General features: G+C 40.8%; 1 protein-coding gene across 1 annotated transcript in view; it reads left to right on the top strand.

The window, feature by feature from the left end:
* The window catches only part of CSMD2 (CUB and Sushi multiple domains 2), a 948,969-nt gene that overhangs the window by 838,551 nt on the left and 83,690 nt on the right, over positions 1-26,728 (top strand). Inside the window, exons 37-42 of the mRNA XM_066586981.1 lie at positions 935-1,039; positions 11,419-11,537; positions 12,075-12,144; positions 17,131-17,247; positions 25,140-25,349; positions 26,023-26,211. Coding sequence (XP_066443078.1) covers positions 935-1,039; positions 11,419-11,537; positions 12,075-12,144; positions 17,131-17,247; positions 25,140-25,349; positions 26,023-26,211 — 810 coding nt within the window. The remainder of the gene's footprint in view (positions 1-934; positions 1,040-11,418; positions 11,538-12,074; positions 12,145-17,130; positions 17,248-25,139; positions 25,350-26,022; positions 26,212-26,728) is intronic.

The raw sequence follows: 26,728 nt of genomic DNA, 5'->3' as shown, positions 1-26,728 counted from the left end.
GTTGGTAATATGACACAAATGCTGCTGAGCAACAAGGTTCTATTGATCAGGGGTTTGAGTCACTCAGCTGAGCTGCTGTTACCAGCTGGCTCCCCAAATCACCCAGAGCAGGACAAGAGGTGAGGTAAACACAAATTTGGTAGGAAAGCTCTTAGTGAAGCAGGGGTCAAAAGGGCAGCTCAGTGCTAATGGTTAAAATTGAATTGAAATGCTGCCACTGTGACAAGTGACTTGCACCTAGGAATGTTATATACCGTGCCATTCAACATTGGAAAAATCTAAAATACGTAGAGCTTCCCTCATAGCACACAGATGTCCCCAAAGTGCCAAAGATGTCCCCAACGTGACTTAGCCACAGCTGCCCCAATGTGTACCGCTTTGCATCTGTTGTACATTGCAGTGTCTGAATTAGTGACACAGTTCAATCTCCAGAGAAGCAGGGAGATACAGCCATATCCCCTATGAATGAGTAGCAGCTCGTGCTGCAAGGAAATAAAATGCTAAAGAGCATTCTGCATATAATTAGACCCTTAATTAAAAAGCTTACGACCATGTATTCTGGTAGAAAGTAGACAGTAACTCTATTAGCATTCCAGACTCCGGTGTAGTGGACAAAAATGAGAGATCTAAGCCTATTTTTTAGGCATAACAATAATAGTGTGCGCACTTTTATAAATGGCACCTATGACTCTGTAATATAGAGCTGCAGCAGATAAAGCAGTGAATGATGCAGCATGAGGAGGGATGAACTGGAGAATATATTCTGTCTTCAGGCCGACTGAATGGTGAAGCAGTAAAGAGTCGGAGTCGGTGATAACCGCAGTAACCTTTGTTTCATCTTGTAGGACAGTGAAAAAAGATGATTTCAATATGTAGAGCAGTATACAAATATTATTTCCTGTCGAAAATGTTATGTATTTTTGCCTCGTTCTAGGAACCACAGTACCCGCATTGCTGAACAGCACGTCAAACCACCTCTACCTGCATTTCTTCTCTGATATCAGTGTGTCTGCAGCTGGCTTTCATCTGGAATACAAAAGTAAGATTTGGTTATTGATGACATTACCTTCTGACAGCCGCTTAAGGATGAAGCTTTTTTTTCCCATTTTCGTTCTTTCCTCCTAACTTTAAAAAAAATCATAACTCTTTTATTTAACCATCAGCGTAGATATCTGAGGGCTTGTTTTTTTTCCCAGGGCAAGTTGTATTTTTCAATAGTACTATTTAATGTACCATATAATGTACTGAAAAACATTTAAAAATTTCTAAGTGGAGTGAAATGAAAAAAAAAAACCACATTTCACCATCTTTGGAGGGGTCTTGTTTTTACGGTATACACATGGCAGCAAAAATGACATGATAAGTTTATTCTATGGGGCAGCACAATTACTGCAATACCAAACTTGTATAGTTTTTTTTTTTTACTATACTACTATTTCTTTGTTCAAAGACATTTAATTTTTTTCAATTATTTTCTGCAATCATCTTGTGCGCGTAATAACTTTTTTATTTTTCTGTAGTTCAGCGAGGGCTCATTTTTTGCAGGATGTCCTGTATTTTCCGTTGGTACTAATTCAGAATACGTAGGACTTTTTGATCGCTTTTTATTGCGTTTTTTCTGCGAGACAGGGTGACTGAAAAAGTGCATTTCTGGCATTCTTTTTTTTCGGACGACGTTCACCCTGCTGGGTAAATAATGTGCTACTTTGATATATCGGACTTTTACAGATGCGGCGATACCAAGTGTATTTTTATTTTATGATTTAGATTTTTTAATTACAGATATGGCAAAGGGGGGGGGGGATTTAAACTTTTATTACTTTTTTTTTACAATTAAAAAACTTTATTGTTTTTTTTTACTTTTACTTTTGAGTCCCCCTGGGGGACTTCCATATGCTTTGATCTCTCCTGCACTATGACATAATGCTATAGCATTACGCCATACTGCATTCTGACAGGCAGCCTATCAAGCCACCCCATGGGGATGGCTTGATAGGCAGTCTTCCAAGGCAGCCCTGGGGCCTTTCAGAAGCTATGACACCTACACGGCTCCCCCTATCTCACCGCGAGGGGGCTGTCAAAATTGACAGCAGCATTTAAAGCGTTAATTCCAATTGCCAGATTGGAGTCAGGAAGGAGAATTTTTTTTCTGTTAAATGGGGGAAATTGCCTTCTACCTCATTGTTTTTTTTTCCTTCTTCTGGATCAACATTGGGGGTTAATAGGCTGAACTGGATGGACATATGTCATTTACATACTATGGCCTTATCTACTATGTTACATGGAATACAATATAAATTCCATGGAGATATTGTTTGTGGTTGGATTCAAATGAGGGACCCCAGCAGTGTAAGACAACAGTGCTAAAAACTGAGCCTCCATGTGTGCCCATATTGAGTGCTTCCCATTCCCCGAGTTCAATCCATAGTGATCTTACATTCTATAAGAACCAGCTGAGAGAATGCCATATACAAATCAATGATCTTTATGAAATTGCGATCAACTGCATTACTACGTCTTTGACCATTATTCTCTTAATCTAAGCTTCTACCTCATTTTTTCCATTTACAATGCATATCTTGAAAAGTCATGTCCAGCTGCTGTACTCTTCTGAAGAATATACTTTTTACAGCCATGTACTATACATAAGCTCTAAGGAATCAATCCCATATTTGTTTTTGAAGTCTGTCTCAATACCTATCTGACCAAGCCTGCTACGTGTGCTACCTTGAACAAATAAATCTTAAGCTTGGTGATATCACAGGACTGGAAGTAGTGCTGAGTCTCCATGCTGCTAATTGAGTATGCTGTTAATGCAAATTGAGAAGATTTGTTGAAAAGCAATTTAGCATTGGAAACTAATAGTTGTTAACTCATTATTGGGTGGAGCAATGCCACATATTTAGTAGCAAAATTACCATTAGAAGATGAAAGTATTTCAGGAGTACTGACTTATATCACACATGTTGTTTTGATCAATAAATGGGATACATTACTTATGCCCAGAGGCGTAACTTGAAGCTCCAGGACCCCGATGCAAAACCTGTAACAGGGCCCCCAACTATAATGCTTTACTCATAGTACTGGGTTCCCTATAAGGAGAAGAGAGGCCTTATGGCCCCCCTAAGGCTCCTGAGCCCGGGTGGAACCGCATCCCCTGCATCCTCTATAGTTACGCCCCTGCTTATGCCCCATAGCACAGAATGAGTTATTGTTTATACATACTGGGAACTTAAAGTGGGTTTATAAGCTCTGTGAAATAATAAAAGTAGGTGTTAAAGCTTTAATCTTACAGAAAGAGTAGTTGAATGATTATCAGTACTATTTTTCATAGCCATACCCATTATCCCATTCCTAAAAACAAAACCGTTCTTTTCCCATTTTCTGTGACTAGGTGATAGTCAACATGCATAGTCTCTACACGGATATTAATGGAAGTTACAGAAACCGAAAAGTGAGAGAACGCATACATTTCCATAACACCAAATTATTTTTTATAGAAAGTGTCCATACTTGGATTGTCACCTCACCTCTGAAGCCAGGAACATGGTCTTGGCCGGGTTCCATCTTTTTCTTGGGTCCAGTCTTTTATGATATGTCTAATTGACGCAACATAAAATTCCTCTGGGACTTGACTTTTTTGACATATTGAATGACATGTTAAATACTCTTTTAAATTATTATACAGGTAATACCAGTAACCAGAAATTATGCATTTGCACGTTTTTGGAGTTCAGAGATCTGGAGTCACTAATGGGTGTGAAGTATCTATGTAATGAGTCATAGACCCAGGTGTGAGGTTGAGTCCTTGTGTTAATGACTAGAAAGTTTTAAGCAGTTTGAATTCACAAATTTGTCTCGCTCTGTCATTATAAAAATGACCTCTCAATGTTAAAACATACGTTTCCCTCGGTCAGCTCACAGTATTACAAATGTAAAGTCCTTAATACTGAAAAGTCTTTTTAAAGAACAACATAGAAAGAAAAAATTTGGGAACTCAAACTAATAAGAACTTTCCAGTTATTAAGCCAAAACTGAACCCAACACCTGGACCCACATCTGCTGCCGTGACAGTTGTAGTCATAGCTCCAGGTGTTAGGTTCAGTCTGTGGGTTAATGACTGGAAAGCTCTTATCAGTTTTAGCAGTTTGAATTCCCAATTTTATTTCTTTCTGTTGTTCTTAAAATGACTTTATAGTGTTCAGAACTTTACATTTCTTATACTTTGATCTGATCTAAGGAAATATATACCTTAATACTAAGAGGTCATTTAAAAAATAACAGAGACAGAAAATTTGGGAATTAAAATTGATAAAAATTTTCCTGGGCAGAGACCAACATTTTAAAATCCAATGTACATCATCACTATTAGTCATATTATAATTAGTTTAATATATCTGTTTTAGCTACTTTCTTAATTTTTTTATCTATGTCACATGACTAGAGATGAGCGAGCGTACTCGGATAAGCACTACTTGCTCGAGTAATTGGCTTTATCCGAGTATCGCTGTGCTCGGGGCTAAAGATTCGGGTGCCGCTGCGGCTGACAGGTGAGTCGCAGCGGGGAGCAGGGGAGAGCGGGCGGGAGAGAAGGAGAGAAAGATGTTACCTCCGTTCCTCCCCGCTCTCCCCTGCAGCTCCCCGCTCCGTGCCGGCACCCGAATCTTTAGACCCGAGCACAGCGATACTCGGATAAAGCCAATTATTCGAGCGAGTAGCGCTTATCCGAGTACGCTCGCTCATCTCTACACATGACCTTCCATCTGAAAGATATCTCTACTTCCTCATCTTGTCCAGATTTGTTACTTCCTCCCTTGTTCATAGCCTCCTCCAATAATAGTATGTACCATTTATAACCACCCTCTGGTTACTATCATTGAGCCAGTTAATTACCCACTTACACACATTCTCACCCAGACCAAGCATTCTCATTTTATATACCAAATTTTTATGCACACAGTTTCAAACTCTTTGGAAGAGTCCATATACGCAAGATCCAACGACTCTTCCGGTCCGGTCTAAAACTTACTTCCTCATAGAAGCTGATCAAATTGGTCTGACAGGAGCAAACGCTCACAAACCCATGCTGCTATGGAGTTTTACAGCTATTTTCTTTCAGGTACTCCAGCATCTCTTAGAAAGCCTTCAAGCATTTTGCCCACCATAAAAGTAAGACTTATTAACCTCTAGTTTTCAAGTTCGCTTTTCAACCCCTTTTTGAATATTGCCAGCACATAGGCTATGAGCCAATCCAATGGAACAGACCCTGTCACTATAAAGTCCTTAAATATAAGAAACAAGGGTCTCTCTATCACTTTACTTAATTCCCTTAAAACCCGGGGGTGTATGTCAACAAGACCCAGCCATTTGCCTATTTTAATCTTTTTAAGGCGACTCTGCACTTCTTCCTGGGTTAAACTGGTGACATTTAGTAGAAAGTTAACTTTATCATTCTGCAGCTCATCTGACATTTCATTTTCCTCTGGGAATATACTGCAGAAAAAAATTATTCAATAGATTTGCTTTCTACTCATCACTCTCTACAATTTTTCCTACATTATTTATTAAAGGGACGACACTTTCAGTATGAATCTAAGTTCCAGAGATGGAATTTATCAGACTCTGATTGGGTAACCCCACCTCTAATTATTTACTTATGCAAAGCAATGAAGGCTGAAACATACAAGCAAACTATATGTGTTTTTTAAATGTAACAATGTTTAACAGTATAACCTCCAATATACCACCTCCACACAATGCATTTAACCACTAGGAAAAGGGTACTGGTGTTGGACACCTCCGGCGGTGGGCGTGGGTTTCCCACATGGCACCTGCCGGTGGGCGGTGTGCCGTGGATGGTGCATGTGCTCACAGCGAGCTTTTCCGCGGGGCGAATTGATGGGGAGGCGGGCACAGACTGCCTGGGATACTGGGTTTAGCCAAAGGGGGTCTAGCCCACTATGTGGGTGGCATATTTTGGGGGCTATTTAAGGTATACCTCCCGCAGTGATATACAGCTGATCTGATTTGCTACCCATTCACCATCAGAACTGTAGCGCTGTTATTTATTATTTTGTTATCTTTTCTATCCTCATTTTGTATGGCTCCTGATAAATTCTTACTGCAGGAAACAAATTGAACAGAGTAGATTCATTTGATTAATGACATGATTGTTCACAATTTTGAACAATAGTAGTAGCTTCTGATTCATGATATTGGTATACTATTTACCAATTTAGATAGATACCAGCAGCAGTTATTGCAGAGACCCTAACGATGCACTCAGGTGGATGGGCGCTTTATCATCATTCCCTAGTGCATATTGGAGTGATCTCTATCTTAGATTATGATTAGAGATGAGCGAGCACCAAAATGCTCGGGTGCGCGTTACTCGAGTCAAACTTTCAGTGATGCTCGAGAGTTCGTTTCGAGTAACGAACCCCATTGAAGTCAATGGGCGACTCGAGCATTTTTGTATATCGCCGATGCTCGCTAAGGTTTTCATTTGTGAAAACCTGGGAAATTCAAGAAAGTGATGGGAACGACACAGAAACGGATAGGGCAGGCGAGGGGCTACATGTTGGGCTGCATCTCAAGTTCCCAGGTCCCACTATTAAGCCACAAGAGTGGCAAGAGTGAGACCCCCCCCCCCCCCCCCGCACTGTCAGCATAAAGATCGTTCTCCTCTGCCACAGCTGTAACAGCTGTGGCAGAGAAGAACGATGTTAGCCCATTGAATTCAATGGAGCCGGTAATACAGCCGGCTCCATTGAAAGCAATTGGCTGCCGGCGATCGCGGGATGAATTGTCAGGAAGGGCTTAAATATATAAGCCCTTCCCTGCAATTCATCCAGAAATGTGTAAAAATAAAAAAAAAATATATACTCACCTGGTCCCGGCAGACGAAGTTCAGCGCAACCGGCGGCAGTCCTCCTGAACTGCTCTGAACAGCTGTGAGTAGTATTCAGCAGCCGGGGATTTAAAATCCCCGCCTGCTGAATGAGCTGCCTCTGATTGGTCACAGCCTGACCAATCAGAGGCAGATCTCACTCACACACCCATTCATGAATTTATGAATGGGTGAGTGACTGCTGCCTCTCATTGGCTCAGCGGGACCAATCAGATTGGTCCCTGCGCTGAGCCAATGAGAGGCAGCAGTCACTCACCCATTCAAGAGCAGTTCAGGAGGACTGCCGCCGGCTGCGCTGAACTCCGTCTGCCGGGACCAGGTGAGTATATATATTTTTTTTATTTTTACACATTTCTGGATGAATTGCAGGGAAGGGCTTATATATTTAAGCCCTTCCCGACAATTCATCCCGCACTCGCCGGCAGCCCATTGCTTTCAATGGAGCCGGCTGTATTGCCGGCTTCATTGAATTCAATGGTCAGTGCTCGTTTAATCGAGACGAGTACCGCGTGGTGCTCGTCTCGAGTAACGAGCATCTCGAGCACCCTAATACTCGAACGAGCATCAAGCTCGGACGAGTATGCTCGCTCATCTCTAATTATGATCCTTTTGAGCAAAACAGTAGCGTTAGATTATTTATATCAATAGTTATTATGACGGATAGATTTCAGCAGCAAATATAGAGACCCCAATGATACACACAGGTGGATGTGACACAAAATGCAAGTAAATATTTGGATTTGGGACGAAACAAATCAGAACCTGGAAAAATTCTTACATAAAATGAATACACAAAAAAATGCTGTTAATGGGAGGGAAGAGCCTGGGGCTCTGATAGCAATTGTTGAATATTTGGCTTTAAATTAGTGCAGTATAGTCTCAAATCTTTACGTCCAGTAATTTGCAACCAGTTTCTTTTTTTCGTAAGAAGATAGACAACCGCACTAAATCCCTTTCCACAAGGTATGAAGATGGAAAAGCTATCAAGAACTTTCTTGTGATAGTCCCTAATGCAGGATAAGCAACAAGTACCCACACAATGCATTGCTGCTGGTATGAAAGTTTGTAAAAACTTACACATGAACATGGCACACCACAAAGCAGATGGGTATAGTGTGCACAAAACCTCTTGGACTGTGCGGCTCACATGAAAACCGTGAGCAGTAGAAACTTTATAGCTAAATCAGCTACTGCGCCGGTCTGTTTTGTCTATCGCCAGAGCCCAAGGAGTTTTACATGAACTCAACATGAACAATTATGGGGTATAGGGGTAAGTAATTTCTATGTCTATTATAAGTATTAAGCAAGCAATCTGTGAAAGGTGTATTATGTCATTTATAAAACGCCTAAATGTTGATGATGACCTGCCTATGGGGTCCACTCATGTAGACCCATATTTACATCTTGTGCACCCCCGATTTTTTTTTCTTGCTGACACTGACCCCCAGCAAATCAAAATCGATCCCTGGGGTCCATATAGACCACTTTGGGAACCACCACTGTAAGGGGTCAAGAAAATAGTTTTCTGAGAGATAATTAGGCAAAAGTAGGCAGATGTTCCAATAGTTTGGGGATTAAGAGAAGATTAAAGATAGCTTGGTAGTTGGCAGTACAGGACACATCAAGAGACTTTTTCTTTAGTAATGGAGATATAATAGCATGTTTAAAGGAAGAAAAGATACCAGAAGAAAGGGAAAGGTTAAATATTGTAGTGGGATGACCGATAACAGCTGTGGAGAGAGACCAGGGGAGGTGTGAGGGATTAGGGTCACTAAAGCAGGTACAAAGGCAGGAAGTCTGGAAACTTCTTCTGTTGTTGGATCAAATGCTGAGAATGGCGTAGAGGAGGTGCGGTAGGAAGAATTTCAAGACCATTCGAGAACTGTAAAATGATTTCTTGTCAGATGTTGTTAATTTTTCTGTTTAAAATAAAATCTTCAGCACTGAGATTTGTCATAGGGGACTGTAGTTTAGGGCTAAAGAGTGAGTCAAAAGTGTCAAAGGGTTGTTTATTATTGGATAGTGAGGAGATAAGACAGGTGAAGTAGGCTTGTTTGTCATCGTGAAGGGCAAAGTTGTATGTTCTGAGCATGGGTTTGTAGTAGAGGAAATCTGCAGGAAATCTGCAGACGTTTGTGTTATCCTCCATAGGTGTTCAGCACACCTAGAGCACAGCCAAAGTAAACGTGTTTGAGGCATGAGCTACGGTTGCTGCGGTCTGCATCGGGACGGTCAGAGCATGGGGTGTGGGGGAGAGGGGGGGCACTTCATCCAGTTCATTTTTGAGAAGGTTATTCTAGTGTTCAGCAGCCAGATTGGGAAAAGGGAAGGAAGAGATCATGGACAGGGATGCCTGTAAGGAGTCTATTAATTGATTGGTATTGCCAGCCTGTACATTTCTGTGTGTGATAGCTAAGAGTTTCCTTAGAAAGACTATTTGATAGTAAAGGAAAGAAAGCTGTGATCAGAAAGCAGGAGTTTGCAAAATCAGAAACAGAACAGAGACAGAAGAAGACCAAGTTTAGCGTATTGCTGTCTTTGTGCTTGGGAGAAGCTCTACACTATGAGTGGCCTAGTGAGGAAGTTAGTAATAGACAGATTGGGACATTGGATCATCAATAAAGTTGCCTAAAATAAGAGTTGGAATTTTACAGGATAAGAAGTGGGGTAGCCAGGTAGCAAAGCGATTCAAAAACTGGCAGTAAGGACCAAAGGGGAAGGAGGGAGATGCCCGTCACGGTCATGGACAGTAGATGAAAGAGTCTCAGGGTGTGGACATCAAAAGAATGGAGTGTGGAGAATGTGAGTGAGGGTATAGGACCTGGAAAGTGCATTGTGGAGAGAGAAGAATGTCTACTCCACCACACCTGTCCTCAGGGGTCTGGAGGTATATGAAAAGTGTAGCCCATCATAAGACAGAACAGCAAAGCATGTAGTGTCAGCCTGTTGAATACATGTTTCTGTAAGAGGCAAGAGGATGAGAGATTTTGTAAAGAAGTAGTCATGAATGTTGGGGCGTTTATGGTGGAAGAAGGTATGCAGCAACTATTAACTGGATTAGAGGGATGTCTTCGTAGGGCAGATACGAAGTTATAGTAAGTAGAGATAAAGGATGGACAATATCCTGTAGTTCTCAACTGAGAGGCAAGATACTGGTGAACATAAGCAAAATAAGTTGTTTATGTACCAATTGTTTCTGGATTCCTTGTAGGCTTCAATCAAAGGTCAAAGTTAGATAAAATCAAGTCCTGTTTTGCAAAAAAACCCTAAACATTTGCTAAAGGGCACTGGAATACAGCTAAAAGGTCTTAATAAAGAAAATTCTCCAGATTATGAAGAGAGAAAGTACAGGAGATAAAGTTAGGTTTTGTTCTACAGGTGAACTATTACTATCATACAACATCGAATACAACTACAATTTACAATTTCTTACAGTATTAAAGTTAACCCCTTAAGGACCAGGCTGTTTTGTACATTAGGGACCAGACACTTTTTAAGGATTTCAGCCATGTGGCGGTTTTACTGCCCTATTTTTTCCCTTTAGCTACCAAAATTATCTTGCTGCATTTTTTTCTGATATATAGGGCTATTTTTAAAATATCTTTTTCACTGACTTTTTTTCAGTTTTTAGTTTTATTGGGGTTAAAAAGCTAAAAAAAATTATTTTTTTTAACATTTAGAGTTATTTTTTTTAATTAGTATATTTATACTAAAATAAAGTATGGAAAGGGGTTCCTCATTTTGTTTCTGACGTTTTGATATATTATAAGTATGTTTTTTTGATTACAGGGCGCTTATAGCAACGGATTTGGTTGGAGTCGGCTTTGGGTTATTTTCTTTCTTATGTATATATTGTTGTTTTATTCTGTATTTTTTTTACTTATGTATGTAATTATTTATTTTACTATCTTTGTCAGCCATGACTTCATATAAGACCTCTGGGGGACATTCACATGTTTTGGGTTTTTTTTATTTGACATTTTTCCACTGTTGTTGAGGCATCCATAGGAGCCCCAGTTACAGGGAAAACAGATCTGATAAGGGTCTTCTAGGACCCTGTAGCTCTGCTGTGCTAGAGGTCACCCGGCAATCACTGACTGTCGGCTCGCGTAGTAGAAGAAACACTTCCGCTTTCACTTTTTAGTACATATCGCTCATTGAGCACTGTGTACTAAAGAAAGGAGGAGGCAGAAAGGGTTAAAACCCACTTCTTCCTCCTCCTCCTCCAGTTTATCAGCTGTGACTAACAGCTGACAACCCGTCCTATTTCTGATTGATTGCAGAAGCAGGGGCTTTACTGCATGCTATAATTTTATATGCGGCTGGGCTTCAAGCCCGGAACCAAGCGTCGTATATTTACAGTGCTTGGTCCTAAATGGGTTAATAATCCTTTGTTACATGTAGGAAGTACAATAAACTTCAGTTCTAAACAAATTGTTAATAATTGTTGTGACATGTATGTGTGCCTTTTGCGTGCTAATATAACAAATGTATTTTGTTGGTTTTAGCTGTAGGCCTTGCCAGTTGCCCAGAACCAGCTGTTCCTAGCAATGGAGTCAAAACTGGAGAACGATACCTTGTGAATGATGTGGTTTCCTTCCAATGTGAACCAGGATATACCCTGCAGGTACTAAGAAAGTTTGCCACTCATAGCCTGAGGCTGGCTTACATAATGGCTTTTATGTGTGTACTGGTTTTGTAGTGAATGTAACTAGTGACTTGAATTATACAACTTCCCAAAATGTGTCAGTCTGATCTATGAAATGGTACATTCAGTAACAGCACCTGTTTACATATTTAGAGATTATTTTGCTGTAGCCAAAACCTTAAAGGAGTTGTCCCACTTCTAGCATGAATCAGGTAGCTCTGTAACTGCACAGTGGCTGAAGTTGGTACTGCAGTTACCATTAACTTTAAGAGGACTCAGCCTGCAGCACCAATCAGAGCTACTTCACAATGTATGGAGCTTTCTACTTCCTGCAGCAAAACTTCTAGAAGTGGGACAATCCCTTTAACATAGTGATCGCTTCTATACAGTTCAAGTGCCATTTTTTTTAGTTTTGTTTGAATTTTAATCATTAATTATTAATGTAATAAAAAATAAAATCATAGTATACGGTGGTTCCAAAATAGTGTTTCATGGGTTGCATTTTTTCCCTTTCAGGGCCACTCACATATTTCATGCATGCCAGGGACAGTAAGACGTTGGAATTATCCGCCTCCTCTGTGTATTGGTATGTACAGAAATACACTGATTTGTTTTGTCTTTGATCCATTTGTGCTGTGCAGTACCTACTAAACATATAATGTGCTGAAAGAAATATTACAGATGTGAAAATATTCAAGTAACTAGATTGACCCGATGTTCGCTGCGTGAACATAAAAGGTTTCAGAAGTGGTGGTTGTGAACCGCTAAATCTGCTTGGTTAGGTGATTATTTAGAGGGTCGCTTTGTATTTGGAGCAGATATCTAATATAAAAAAGCCCACAGGTCTCTCTGTTAGTCTGTCTTTCTCTCTGTTTGTCTGTCTTTCTCTCTGTTTATCTGTCTTTCTCTCTGTCTCTCACTCTGCCTGTCTCCTTCTCTCTGTTTGTCTGTCTCTGTCATTGCCTCTCTGTTTTTTGTCTCTCTCTCTATCTGTCTCTCTCTCTGTCTCTTTTGTTGTATGTCTCTCTCTCTCTCTGTCTATCTCCCTCTGTCTCTCTCTCTCTTTCTCGGTATCGCTCTGTTTCTCTGTCTCTTTCGTTCTCTTTTTGTCCCTCTCTTTCTCTCGCTCTCTCTATTGCTCTCTTTCTGTCTTTAATGCTCTGTCTCTCTATCGCTCTCTCTAAGTCTCTCTATCGTTTCTCTGGGTCTCTCTATTGCTCTCTCTCTGTCTATCTATTGCTCTCTTTTTTTCTATCGCTCTCTCTGCCTGTTTCTCTCTCTCTATTTGTCTGTCTATAGCTCTCTCTGTCTGTATATCGCTCTCTCTGTCTCTATACGCTCTCTTTTTGTTTCTCTGTCTCTCTATCGTTCTCTGTCTGTTTTCTGTATCTCTATCGCTATCTCTGTCTCTCTATCATTCTCTCTTTCTGTCTGTCTTTCTATTGCTCACTCTATGTCTCTACCACTCTCCCTCTGTCTGTTTCTCTATCGCTCTCTGTCTGTCTCTCTATTGCTTTCTCTCTGTGTTTCTATCGCTGTTTCTCTCTCTGTCTCTATCGCGCTCTCACTCTGTCTCTCTATTGCTCTCTCTCTCTGTCTTTCTCTCTATTGTTGTATCTCTCTCTATCACTGTATCTCTCTCGCTTTTTCTCTCATCGTTTCTCTCTATCACTCTCTCTGTCTCTATCACTCTCTCACTCTGTCTATTCATTGCTCTCTCTCTCTGTCTATCTATTGCTCTCTTTTTTTCTATCGCTCTCTCTGCCTGTTTCTCTCTCTCTATTTGTCTGTCTATAGCTCTCTCTGTCTGTATATCGCTCTCTCTGTCTCTATACGCTCTCTTTTTGTTTCTCTGTCTCTCTATCATTCTCTCTTTCTGTCTGTCTTTCTATTGCTCACTCTATGTCTCTACCACTCTCCCTCTGTCTGTTTCTCTATCGCTCTCTGTCTGTCTCTCTATTGCTTTCTCTCTGTGTTTCTATCGCTGTTTCTCTCTCTGTCTCTATCGCGCTCTCACTCTGTCTCTCTATTGCTCTCTCTCTCTGTCTTTCTCTCTATTGTTGTATCTCTCTCTATCACTGTCTCTCTCTCGCTTTTTCTCTCATCGTTTCTCTCTATCACTCTCTCTGTCTCTATCACTCTCTCACTCTGTCTATTCATTGCTCTCTCTCTCTGTCTATCGTTGTTTCTCTCTCTGTCTCTCTATCGCTCTTTCTCTCACTGTCTCTCTCTCTCTATCGCTGCCTTCATAAAGAAGTCAGACACAATGCCTCTATAAGAGAACCAACCCGAAGCACTGTAAGGGGGATGAGCGGTGCCTGCTCACCCCTTACATAATACAGTGGCTCAGGTGCTGACAGAAGCAGCCCAGGCAAGAGGTACCTGGAGAGCCAGCTACAAGGCCCTGTTCTCCCTGCAGGCAGCTACAACATAGAGAGAGGCCCAGCAGCCTATGTGATGTAGCAGAGCCAGATGTGCACAGCAGAGACTGTGAGGCACTTACACACAGAGAGAAAAGAGACTGCTTTTGTAGCTATGGCCACGATATATTATGTACGCCACAAACCGCACAAAATGCCCTAATGACCTGGGCGAATATTATGGGCTAAAAAGGGCCCTTATGACAGAGCCAAAGATTACACACTGCAAGAGAGAGGAGTCACCACTATAGCTGCAATGGCAGGGTCACTGGGTCATGGAGGACTCTTCTTTCGGATCGTAGGTGAGGTTGGGCCTTGATTAAAAATATACCATGAGACTTTAGTTGACATGCAGACCTGCTATGGGGGAAGAATGAGTTTATTAATGGGAGTGTAGTTTTATGTTCAGTTAAAGTGTGCTGTAAATCCCATTGATTCTTCTGAGTGTTCAAGTTATTGTATCTTCCATATAATGTGTGTAAGGGTGCAGTGAGCTACCTGATGTTATAAGTGTAGCATGGTTGTATTCATAGTGAGACAGTGGCTATGAACCACACAGTGGTTTGCTTATAGTGTGATGTCAACAATGTCCAGCATCTTGGTGAAGAAACACAGCCCCTACGTAGCTGAAACAAGTCTCACTATGTGTAAAAAAAATTAGTAATGGCCTATGGCCTCTTGAAGTAAGTAGCAGGTGACTTAGTGCAGCCCAGTCCAAAACAAAGTGTAAGGTTGGTGCAACTGCAATCTGTGTTACATTCATGCCCTTCTATGAGGTGAAACTATAACTTCCATTTTAAGTAAAGTTCAATTGTTTCATATGTGCCGCCTTCGCCTTTCACCACCTCCCCATAGTGTCACCTACGCGTTACAATATTAAAGCATGTTAGCCAGTCACAATGCAACCATAACTTAGCCAGCCTTAGTGCCACCATTAACCTGCTCAACCAGTCTCAGAAAAGGATCACGGGACATAAATTCCCAACAAATAGGAATCACATGGTGCACTATGTGATATTTTAAATGCATCACATCATGGGCGTAACTATATAGGATGCAGGGGATGCGGTTGCACCTGGGCCCAGGAGCCTTAGGGGGACATAAGGCCTCTCTTCTCCATATAGGGAACCCAGTACTATGAGTAAAGTATATAGTTGGGGGCCCTGTTACAAGTTTTGCATTGGGGCCCGGGAGCTTCAAGTTACACCTCTGCATCACATGATCCTTTTTTAACATTTCACATTGCTATGGATCCAATTCTAATGAAAGAACCTTGCTCCTTCTCCTAAGGCCTTAGTCAGACGGGCGTTTTTTCGCGCGATTTGCGGATCGCATGACGGATGCGCATCCGCAAATCGCGTGACCGGTGCGCGCAAGTCGCCCGCAAATCGTCCGAAAATCTGCTCCTAGCCGCGTTTCATTAGAAACGGGCCGGAGCTGTCCAGCGCATTGCATTCAATGGAGACGGCAATACAGCCGTCTCCATTGAAAGCAATGTGCTGCGGGCGAGCCCGGGATGAATTGTCGGTAAGGGCTTAAATATATAAGCCCTTACCTGCAATTCATCCTAAAATGTGTAAAAATAAAAAAAAATTGTATACTCACCTTCTGCCGGGAGCTGGAGCTCCGAGCGGCCGTCCTGCAGTGGGTGTGAAGGGGGTGTGAGTCAGACCTGCCCCCTGATTGGCTCAGCACTGAGCCAATCAGAGGCATGCCTCACTCACACCCATTCATGAATTCATGAATGGATGTGAGTCAGACCTGCCCCTGATTGGCTCAGCGCTGAGAGGCAGCAGTCACTCACCCATTCATGAATTCATGAATGGATGTGTGAGTGTTTTCAGCCTCTGATTGGTCAGGGCTGTGACCAATCAGAGGCAGATCATTCAGCAGGCGGGGATTTTAAAGCCCCGCCGGCTGAATAGTGCCAAGAAGCAGTTCAGGAGAACTGACAGCGGCCGCGGCTGGACTCCGGCTGCAGCGGAAAGGTGAGTATACAATTTTTTTTTATTTTAACACTTTTCTGGATGAATTGCAGGGAAGGGCTTATATGTTTAACCCCTTCCCGACAATTCACCCCGCGCACGCCGGCAGCCCATTGCTTTCAATGGAGCGGCTGTATTGCCGCTCCATTGAATTCAATGGGCAAACATCGTTCTTCTCTGCCACAGCTGTTACAGCTGTGGCAGAGAAGAATGATTTGTCTTCTATATGTTCTCAATGGGGTCGGCGCTGCTGCCGCCGGCCCCATTGAGCGCATATACAGAAGAGAACAGGAATCGCAGATCGCACCTTTTGTTCTATAATTTATCGGACAAGCGCATAAAAAGCGCTCATGTGTCCGATACCATTGCAAAGCAATGGTTTTATAAAATCGCCGGACGCATGCGCATGCGCAAATCGCGGCTAAAAACGCCCGTCTGACTAAGGCCTAAATGAGATGTATATTAGGTATATTTGGACACAGCAAATGTTCTACTTTCAAAGTACTGTTTGCTGAGTTCTACAGAATAATATGCCCCTAAATAACAGTAATAATATCTAAGCAAGATCTTTCTATGAAATACATTGTCTCTTATAGTGTTTATAAACAAGTTCTACTTTGCTGTTTCTGTTACAAAGTCTTTTCTTTAATGGTACATAAAACAAACCTGTTTGTGTAACCTCTTCCGAATGCTGTGCGCCTTTTCCAGTATAACATGCCATACATTCTACATATTTTCTTTCAGTAAGTACAATATTAATGCAGCCACACAAAAAATCCATATCTACCAATGACATGATAATAAACACATTAATTATTCATAATATTTTCATGGGATCAATAAAATGTACACAAAAAAACTGAATGAACCATTTATTCTGCGTGAAATTCATCTTCTGTATCGCGTCTTGGAATTAAATACAGTAGAAGAGTTCTTTATTGATGCAGCATGGCTATACTACTGTATACATCTACTACAATGCACTAATATACATCTTGTCAAATGTATAATCCCCTTTGTGCTTGCTTGTATGATCGTCTTTTTCACCTAACCCTTGATCTACAAGCTCATTCTTCTCATTATTCTTACCCTCAATGTTCTGCAATTTCCCAAGGTCTTGCTATTCTGTTAAACGTTAATCCCTTTATTTCCTTTCTTAATATTTAGCCCAATGTGGAGGAGTGACAGAAGACATGGAAGGTGTTATATTGAGTCCTGGATTCCCAGGAAACTACCCGAGTAATTTGGACTGCACCTGGAAGATTTCCTTACCAGTGGGATTTGGTGAGTGACAGCGCAGTCACATTTCATATCAACATGCCTCAGCATGGTAACTTGTGCCTAATAAGCTATGACAGTGGAGGCTATCAGATAATGTCTGATGTAGGGTAGACTTTATCATAGTGATATTTTATTGTTTAGGATGTCAAGTGCACTGATGCTCAAGGCTCTTTGTTTACAGATGAAGTTTCCAATTCCGTTAGAACTTTTTTCTTCACATTGCTGGCACCAGTTTTTAAGGCAGAGGCAGACTATAGTCAGAACAGACATAGTGGCATATAATGGATCAAACACAATGAGACTCCTGTTAGTACAGTAGAACCGGAAAAAACACATCAGATATCCAAAGTTTCTTCTAGATTGTTTAAAGGACATTTCCCTTAGCAGATTAATTTCGCACCAATATCTGCGAGCCTCACGTGCGGATTTTGATGCAAAATTGAAAATGGCAGAATTCCACTGTCAATTCCTCAGCATGCAAATTTTGGTGTAGAATCTTCCAAACAGCATATTAAGCTGGGTGTTGCAGAAATATTGTGTCGATGTGAAAGGTCCCTAAGAAGTATTGTTCTGTGCACAATGATTTTCAGAGAGCCATTGCATAGCTACATAGTCAAATGGCACATAAACCAGATCCGTCATCAGGCTAAGTTGCCCTGCTGAACAGCACAAAAATATTGGGACAGATTTACTAATCCTAATATTTAGACAGCACAAACTTAGACAGCCTTAAAATGTACCAAACTTATTTCAGTGGTTCATGCTGGATGGTAAATCGGCACTTCGTTAGACATTTTTGTTTATACCACCTGTTAGCTTAATTTGCTTCATGTCAAAATTTGGGTGCAATTTTTATTGCACCTTCTTTTGGTACAAATCAATTTAGACAAATTTACAACTGATTTCCACTAAAAAGAACTTCTACTTTTCAAAAGTGTATAGAAAAGCTTGCAGACTGTAAGGAAGGAAGGGGGCTTCAGAGCCATTTATGAAAAAAAATGTTTTTTACCTTGTTAGCCAGTAAAGCAAAGTGTGATTGTTCCCAGCAAGAGAAACCAAGTAATCTTGTAGATATGATACCTTTTAATGGCTAACAAAAATACATGACGTTAATGCGAGCTTCTGAACCAACGTTAGGTTCTTCCTCAGGCTTAATTGAAATAGATCCGAAGAGTCATGCATATTTATACACACATACTTATGACAAGGCACATATATGGATGTGATTGGTTTGAACTTAAAAGAATACTGCAACAGAAGCAAACATTTTCAACCAGACACTGATATGGAAGTGAAGGTTTTATGGTACCTGAATTACTGTTGCGGGGGGGGGGGGGGGGGGGGAATAACACCAGGCCAGAAGTGTTATCTCTGCTATATGTTTATCCTACTTCCCAGTCACACATGAATCCTCGTGAAGAATTTAACCCTCTTTTGAAAGCGTCAAAAGTTGTTATAAATTCAATTCCCAAATTTTTCTATAGCTTTGTGAATTGAAACCACCCTTCAATATCAAAACTTTCATATCCTCTATGTTGTGTCTGTGACTAGAAAAGTGCTCGGCCACATGCAATTCTGTCTTTCTCTGTTTAATTGTGTGGCAATCAGATCTAATCCTTTCTTTAAGTTTCTGCCCTGTCTCTCCAACATAAAGTCCCCCAACAGGACATTTACTGCACAGGATCAGGTACACAACATCAGACATGGAATCTTATAGTCCTGTTGTGTTTAGGGGAATATAAATTTATAACAACTTTTAATAGAGGGTTAAATTCTGCTTCGGAAATTCCACATCCCATTAACATCCCATATGAAAGCCACCAAAACTGGCTGCAGTGCTGGTTGCTATAGTTGAATTTAAGACCTTTTCAGTGGCAGTGATACTGAGCACTTTACCTAGTTTTTATTTTTATCACAATGTGGGATGGGAGGGCATCAGAGTGACCAGAGTCACCTCTCTTACCAAGGCCCTTCTCCCTTGATTACTTAGTTTGGAGAGTTGAGCAGCTCTGGGAAGAGTCCTGGTTGTTCCAAACTTCCTCCATTTAAAAATTATGGAGGTCACTTTTCCTTCTGGGAAACTTTCAGTGCAGCAGAAATTTTTTGTAGCCTTCTCCAGATCCGTATCTCACACAATCCTGTCTCTAAACTCTACAGGCAGTTCTATACTCCTCATGGCTTGGTTTTAGCTCTGATATGCATTGTGAGCTGTGACATCTCATATAGACAGGGATGTGTCTTTTAAAATGATATCCAATCAACTGAATTTACCACAGGTGACTCCAATCAAGGTGAAGAAACATCTCAAAGATGTTCAGGAGAAATAGGAGGCCTCAGAGCTAAATTTCAAGTGCCATACCAAAGGATAGTTATGTCAATGCAAAATGTTAGTTATTCACTTTTAAAACATTTACAAAGATTTCTAACATTCTGTTTTCACTTTGTCATTATGGAGTATTGAGTTTAGAACGATGGGAGAAAAAGTAGATTTTTTTTTTAATGTGCACAAAGCCACAACATAACAAAATGTAAAAAAGTGAAAGTATTGAGTTCAGGATGGTGGGATAAAAAGTAGATTTTTTTTAACTTGCACAAAGCTACAACATAACAAAGTGCAAGAGTCTGAAGACTTTCTGCACTCACTGTATGCCATGACCATGATTTTACAGCTACACTTGTGACTGAAAGCTGTTGTGCAGCTTCAGTCTAATGTAGATCCATATGGTCTCTGCAATACGGCAGCACATGGAGTGCCTATGGATCTGGAATCTGGAATCTTTGTGCCGCCATACAAGATCCATGCAGAAGTGGCACAGCTTAAACATCATACATGAACCATTTTCTAAATGAAATGCAGTATTAAAAAAAGCATTAATAAATCACAATACCAGGACGTCTCCTTGCTCAGCCACGCAGCGTCTTTGATACTCACCATATGCATTTGCTTTTTTTCATTTTAACAAAGAGCAGAAAAAATGAGATGATTAAATATTAAAATGACCAAGGTGTGGAATTAATTGTGTGTATGCTGTCAAGCACAAAATGTTGTACCAGCTAATTAAAGCAAGGCTTTAATGAGGTGTGACTTTATTTAACACTTTAACTTTTTTAGACCACTACTGGGATGCCATGTTTTATTTTTTTCAGTATTATTGTATGTAACGGGCAAGTATAAAATAATCTTTATTTTTATTGCATAGTTCAGGAATCAATGATTGGCAGCTATTTATGCCGATATATAGTCAGGGCAGCTCCTAGGGAACTTGACCAATAAGGAAGGCTCTGATTCTTAAGACTGCCTCCTTCTGTTTTGCCATTTGCTCAGCTGAACAGCGGAGGAAGACGGGGAGGAGGCAGTTAGTAAAGATCTCTGCGCCGACTCCATCCATTCTTTGCTAATAAGATAGCACTGGCCGACACAGGAATACTAAGCCCAGACAGCCTGTACAGACTATCTCTGCTGGGTGCTGGGACTGGACTCCAGTCAGAAACAGTTCTGTAGATGCCCCAACTGTACCCCAGCTCAGTGAGGCCAGCTAGCTCCTAATCCTTATGCACTGCCGTGTGTGAGCTCATTGTAGCTGCTGTTTCCTGGAGTGAGCTTGTCACATTAGTGAAGTGACAGACTCCGAGGGAACTGGGAGAAGCAGGGAAGCAACTGTCTAGGCACAGCATCTCATATATACCCAGGGACAAATTTTAGCTTATGGGCCAAACACGCAGCATTGGTCTATGAGTAGAGCCCCATCCTAAAGGTTGAAACCCATGGTGTGGATGGCTGCATGCGGCCGAAAGATGCCCACCCGCTGCGATTCATGGCAGCACAAATTTCCTGCAAATTGTGAGGCCAGTGGCCATTGCAGGACAGTGTGCAGCCAACTGCACCCTGTGTTTCTACCCTTAACCTGTTTATTTAACATAAGTATGGCACCAGAATTAACACAGCACCAAGCTCAGAACATAAATGCAGCGCTAGAACCAACCTCATAGCATAAATACAGCACTAGAACCAAACTCTGTACATAGATACAATACCAGAGCCAAGCTCATAAAATAAATGTAGCACCAAAGCCAACCTCAATACCTAGATAGAACCAAGCTTATAACATAAAATATAGCCCCAGAAGCATGCTAATAAAACATAAATACAGTACCAAAATCAACATCAATAGTTGTATACAATACCCGAACCAAGCTCGTGACATAAGTACAGCACCAGAACCAAGAACTATATTCTTTCTGAGGACAGTTTCAGACTAGCATATTATGGACGAATTTTTGTGCGTATAATTATAGACGAGTGTCCTGGCCTGTCCACAGATCTACTGACCTGAAGTCAAAGCATCATAGAGTCACATCCTAATAATCAAGGTTATTCAAAGCCAAATATTCACAGCATGCAATAACTGTATCATGATACATAGGTACTCTGAAGACCATATAAGTCAGTGTTTCTCAACTCCAGTCTTCGGAACCCCCCAACAGGTCAGGTTTTCAGGATTTCCTCAGTATTGCACAGGTGATGTAATTATTGTCAGCGCCTCAGACATTGCCACAGGTGTTCTTACTATAGGAGATCCTGAAAACATGACCTGTTGGGGGGTCCTGAGGACTGGAGTTGAGAAACACTGATATAAGTGATTACAGAACAGTTATATTTAATTACGTTCTTTCTGTAGTTCACTTTTCAACAACTTTTCCATTACTCCCAGACAGCCACAAAAAATTCTTCCACCTCCGACTTGTCTCTATAAAGTTTGCAACACAGACATCTTTGGCTTCTCGCTGTTACAGCTCTCTTATAACCTTTTCCTGACCTAAACAAACACCTACACAAACACTCCTTATAATGTGCCCCCAAATGCCTCCTTATTAGTAATAGCACCACGGAGCCTCCTTGTTGGTAAAGCAGAGTCCCCCAATGCATGCTTCTTAGTAACAGAGCCCCACGGTACCTCATTTTTAATGATAGAGCCCCACAGTACCTTCTTTTTAGTAATACGGTATTCCCTCGTCTATTGCGGGGCTTACATTTTAGAGACCCCACGATACGTGAAAATCAGCAAAGTATTGGTGTTATATTTACACAAATCAATCTGTGAACTGCCAAACAATCACAAAAGTGAACAAACAGACCGATGGTACGATCAGTGAGCCAATCAGCGCCCAGGATGCAGAACACATTCCATCAGCCAATAGTGTGCCGTGTGCAATCTCAGGTTGACAAGCGCTAGTGGCGTACTGCATTTCCTGGATGTACTGAATTATATATGGTCTATCCAAAATTTGCAATGCACTGAAGCCACAATCATTGAACCGCAATATAGTGAGGGATCACTGTAGTACTCACAGTGCATCGCTTTTAGTAATAGTGCCCCCAGTGCCTCCCTCTTAGAAACAGACAGAGGATTCATTGCAAGTGTTACTGCTGCTGATAGCTATTTAAACCAAATAACAGAGCGACTGTTGGAGCATGGAGACCTGTGTTTGACTTCAAGTGTGGTTGTTTTAAGTGCGTATGACTTAAAATCCTGTTGAATCTCTGAAAATTGTGCGGGCCACAGAAATCTGATTCTTTTAGAGTCCCGTGCATGTGCTCACCTGTACAAATCTATGGGAGAACACACACATTCTGAAAAGAGTCTGATTTTTGTGCACTGCACAATTTCAGAGGGAGACAGAGAGCAGATGACTATAAAAAAAATACATCCGTCTGCTCCCAGTCACCTTCCCTAACAGCAACTTAATTTTGTTTATGCTGCTGTGGGAGCGTCACAGGCTCTCTTAAAAAAAAAAAAAACATATATTATTAAACTTAAAAACACATATAGTTTGGTAGTGTGCTCAATCTCCAGTGCCTATGTAGTTGAATAATTAAGGGTGGGGTTACCTAGCTAAGGTCTGATAAATTCCCCTGCTGAACTTGCTGGGTCTTTTCCAAACAGAGGACTCATTGTAAGAGTTACTGCTGCTGATAGCTATTTAAGCCAAACAACAGAGAGACTGTTGGAGCATGGCGTGTGCTTGATTTCAAGTGTGGTTGTTTTAAGTGTGTGTATCTTAAAATTAGGTGACTTTAAAGTCAGAGGACTTTAGAAGGGAGTCAGTTATATATTTACTGTTATTTCTTACATGCATAAATTATTTGATTTTTATCTACGCCATCCCCATTTAGTATGTGTTAAATGCTGTCCAGTGTACCTCTTGTGCCATATATGCACAGCCACCTTAAAATAGTTAAATTACTCAGTCATGATAGCACCCTCCTCCTTCTAATTTTAAAGAAATTAAGTTATGTCATAGACGAACTTTTGTTTTTTATTTTTAAGGACTCTATAGTGACAGGGTCTGTTCCACTGGATTTTCGCATAGCCAATGTGGTGCCAATATTCAAAAAGAGGTTGAAAAGTGACAAATCACTGGGTTCTGATGGTATACACTCTTGGGTTTTAATGAAACTGCAGTGAAATCTGTCATATGAATGTGACCTAAGAAATACCTTGTTGAGAACTTGTTAAATTATTGTAATTTGGCTATTCTACTATTTATTACAAAACAAAGTCAATGTGTCAGCAGCACCACAAAAATCCCCACTGGGAGAGCTTTCAAGAAAAAAAGGGCGCTCTATAGAGGATCTGGACTCCTAGATCCCCACAAATCACAGTCCAAAAATTAGAAAATAGAGAAGCATTTAGGATGCAAAAAAGTTGGAAGAGATATCACATCCCACAGCACAGCTTTCTTTATTGAAAAAACTGTTTCCACTACATAAAAAGGCAACGTTTCGACTGCCGTATTCAGACTTGGTCATGCACTTTTTCTACTAATTATTACAATTATTTATGTCTTACGTCAATAAGTGATTAAAATCTGATTGTTGAGGTTTGGCAGATGTACCGCTAACGATCCCTAAAATAATCTAATCCCAAGGCTGACTATCAATGGAGAAATACCAGTGCAGCATGGTTAGTTTCCATACTGATGAATGAACATTCCAGAAACTTCATACTTATCTTATACTGAGTGCCACAGAGTCCAGTCACAATTCACCATAGGGAAGGACAAGAAAGAATATAAAAAAGAAGTCAGTGTAGATAAGGTTCTAGGAACATGTCAACTGTGATATATTGACTGCCAAGTATTATGTCTGTAAATTGTGACTGGTTAATTGACATTTCGGTTTCAATAATAATAGGTACAAACCTTATCTAACTAGATTTCAGTGTGTCTAAGATATGACTCCACTTCTAAAATTCTTGCTTTGATACTGTGTTTCCCCCCAAAATATGACCTATGCACCAATCACAGCATCACATTTAATGGCTGTGGTTGATTCATTGAGCGCCGCAGTGATTGGTTGAGCGGAGACGCTCGAGTACCAATCAGAGCAATCGCTTGTTGGAGGCGGGGTTTTCAAACCCAGCTACCAGGAAGCAATGTTCTGTCTGCGCTGAGAACTACACGGAAGCCTGCCAGAACTGCGGAGAACAGCGGGAGTGACCCGGACGGTGTCTGCTAGGTAAGTATTATTAGACATCCCTAAAAAATAAGACCCTGTGCCTCTTTTGGGACAAGAACTAATATAAGACAGGGTGTTGTTTTCGGTAAAACAAGATATATTTATACTATAGCCTTTGCAACCTCCATCAATCCATTATAAAAGTATTTTATACTGTAAACTTATTGTATACACTATACCTCCATCCATCCTTTTTCTATCCATCTCTCACTGTTTCACTTATGTGCATAACTCATTTGTTATGTAAGTAATTACCTTCTACTGCATCTATCAGGCTTTAATCTAAAAAAATAGACAAAAACGTATAGTCCTGTATACGAGTAATCTTTTATTTATGTACTATGTTATGTACTATGTACTTTTATTTATGTTGTAGGAGCACACATTCAGTTTGCCAGCTTCTCAAGTGAAGCCAATCATGACTTTGTAGAGATCCGCAATGGCCCACATGAAAATAGCGGTGTCATTGGACGGTTTAGTGGGTCGGAGACACCAGGCAACCTGCTTTCTACATCCCATGAAACCTCAATATACTTCCACAGTGACCACTCTCAGAACAAACCAGGTTTTAAACTTGAATATCAAGGTAAGTCTGCAGAGACCTCTCAACTTGGACCATCGGTCCAAGTGGAAAATCGCTTAGGTGAATGAACCCATTGAAATGATTGGGTTAATTTTCCGTTTGAGTCCTGTCTGTGTCGGACCTGTGCAAGTGGCCTAATTATAACAAATCTCTGTTTAACAGATGAAGTGATTTCCATTAAATAAATATATGAGAACATAAACTGATCTAAAGCCAATGCAATAAGGATGAAGTGCAGGAAAACGTTGCTGCAGATTGTGTATTAGATATGTGTGGTCTACGTTATTTTCCTCTTTCGTAGTCCAGAGTGGAGTGTTGGCATATATAGAAGGAGTTGGGTTAAAGAGTGGTTACATTAATCTAAGGAATGAATCAGTAGTATGGTAAAATACGATAGACTTCTTCTACAGTTCTATTATTTTCATTACCCAGTGATAGTTATTTACAAGATAAATGTGTGGATTTTATGCCTGGGGTATTATGAATCAGTTTTTATGTGTCGCCTAAAAATCATATATAAAAGACGATGTCAGACTACTATAACATTCTCAATTTTACAAATGCCATATTATATACAGTCTTCTATTTCATTACGACCATTTGTTTATGATAGCTATATGAGATACATAAATTGAATACATAGTAGTATTTAGTGGATATTCTTTTTGTTCTGCAGCCTATGAACTTCAAGAGTGTCCAGATCCAGAACCATTTTCCCATGGTGTAGTTCGAGGAGCTGGATATAATGTAGGACAATCAATCTCCTTTGAATGTTCTCCTGGTTACCAGTTGATTGGTAATCAAGTTTTAACATGTCAGCATGGCACCAACAGAAACTGGGATCACCCATTTCCTAGGTGTGAAGGTAGGTTAATGTGTAACGCAGGTTCGAAACACAAAGTTCTAACATTTGGAATATTTCTGTCATGTCAGTGGGGTGCTAGAGCACCATGCCCAGCACGGACACAGGGAGGTGTCCTAGTAAAGCAGCAAACACACGCACAGTATTTGCTAGGACAGATTACACCACACCAAAACACCAAGGGAAAGTAAACTGTAAACTGGACTCAGGGGCTGAAATGACACAGGAAATGACAAACGACCAAAACACTTACCAAGCATACCTGCGCATAACCAGATGGAATAGCTACAGTATGAGGTATTAGTTTGTATTTTGGCCAAATACTTAAGCCCACAAGCCCGTCCACATGGGTTCTCATCGTCTCATGGGTCCTTACTCTAACAAGACAACTTCCACATTAATCTTGCCTGCATGTGGACGATGGTCCTGATAGGGATGGCCCCACACTGGAACCCATACACCTGGCTCACCCTAGATGCTAAGTGATCCATACAGAACAGGATACAGTTCACTCCAACAC

The sequence above is a fragment of the Eleutherodactylus coqui genome, chromosome 1 (genome assembly GCF_035609145.1).
Source record: "Eleutherodactylus coqui strain aEleCoq1 chromosome 1, aEleCoq1.hap1, whole genome shotgun sequence".
In the NCBI taxonomy this organism is placed as follows: Eukaryota; Metazoa; Chordata; class Amphibia; order Anura; family Eleutherodactylidae; genus Eleutherodactylus; species Eleutherodactylus coqui.
Note: the sequence above shows the minus strand (reverse complement) of the source record. Positions and strands in the feature narration are given on the sequence as shown.